Source organism: Cariama cristata, unplaced genomic scaffold, assembly GCF_000690535.1.
Source record: "Cariama cristata isolate BGI_N322 unplaced genomic scaffold, ASM69053v1 scaffold25292, whole genome shotgun sequence".
In the NCBI taxonomy this organism is placed as follows: Eukaryota; Metazoa; Chordata; class Aves; order Cariamiformes; family Cariamidae; genus Cariama; species Cariama cristata.
Window position 1 is genome coordinate 1 of NW_009603586.1, and position 630 is coordinate 630.

Sequence of the window (630 nt, forward strand, 5' to 3'; positions counted from 1 at the left end):
TCTTCTCCTTCTCCCCTTCGGCCGGGTTGGGTTTTGGCTCCTCCTTGGGGACCTCTTCGTTGTCTACCTTCTTCTCCCCTTCCTGCCCCTCCACCTCCTTGCTGCGTTTGGGGGAGTCCTGGGTGGGGGGAACTTGGCTCAGCCCAGCCCCGGACCCCCCCTTTCACCTGCGTCCCCATCCCCGATGTCCCCTTACCTCCAAAGCATCTTCTGCTTTCCTCTTGATCCCAGCTTTCTCGTTCTTCTCCTTGGACTGCTCGTCAATCACCAGCTTCCCCTCCTCATCGCTGCTGCCCTCCGCGTTGCCCTTCTTCTCCCCGTCGCCTTCTGGTTCCCGCTCCGGCTTAGCGTCCTCGGGGCAGGTCTTCTTCTGGGTGGGCTGGAGGGCACACAGGGGACTCACAGAGGGGGATCCGGGAAGGGAGAACAGAGGGAAAAGGAGGTGGCCAAAGGGGGATGCGAGGTCCTGGGACTTCCCCCGGTTTGTGACCCACCTGGTAGCCGGAGGCTTTGACAGTGGGGTTGTTCTCGATCTCCCACAAACCTTCGCTGAACCCTTTCCGTTTGTTGGGTTTTCCAAACTTCTCCTTGCATTCTTCATACGGGAAGAGGTCTTTGGGCCCCAGGAAT

General features: G+C 59.8%; 1 protein-coding gene across 1 annotated transcript in view; it reads right to left on the reverse strand.

The window, feature by feature from the left end:
• Positions 1 to 4: 4 nt before the first annotated feature.
• HDGF (hepatoma-derived growth factor) overlaps positions 5 to 630 on the reverse strand; it is a gene marked incomplete at its 3' end in the record, with an annotated part of 846 nt that continues 220 nt past the window's right edge. Inside the window, exons 2-4 of the mRNA XM_009695267.1 lie at positions 495 to 630; positions 197 to 379; positions 5 to 118 (exon numbers count right to left, since the gene is read on the reverse strand). The exon at positions 495 to 630 is cut by the window's right edge and continues 3 nt beyond it. Of these exons, the coding sequence (XP_009693569.1) occupies positions 5 to 118; positions 197 to 379; positions 495 to 630 (433 nt within the window). The remainder of the gene's footprint in view (positions 119 to 196; positions 380 to 494) is intronic.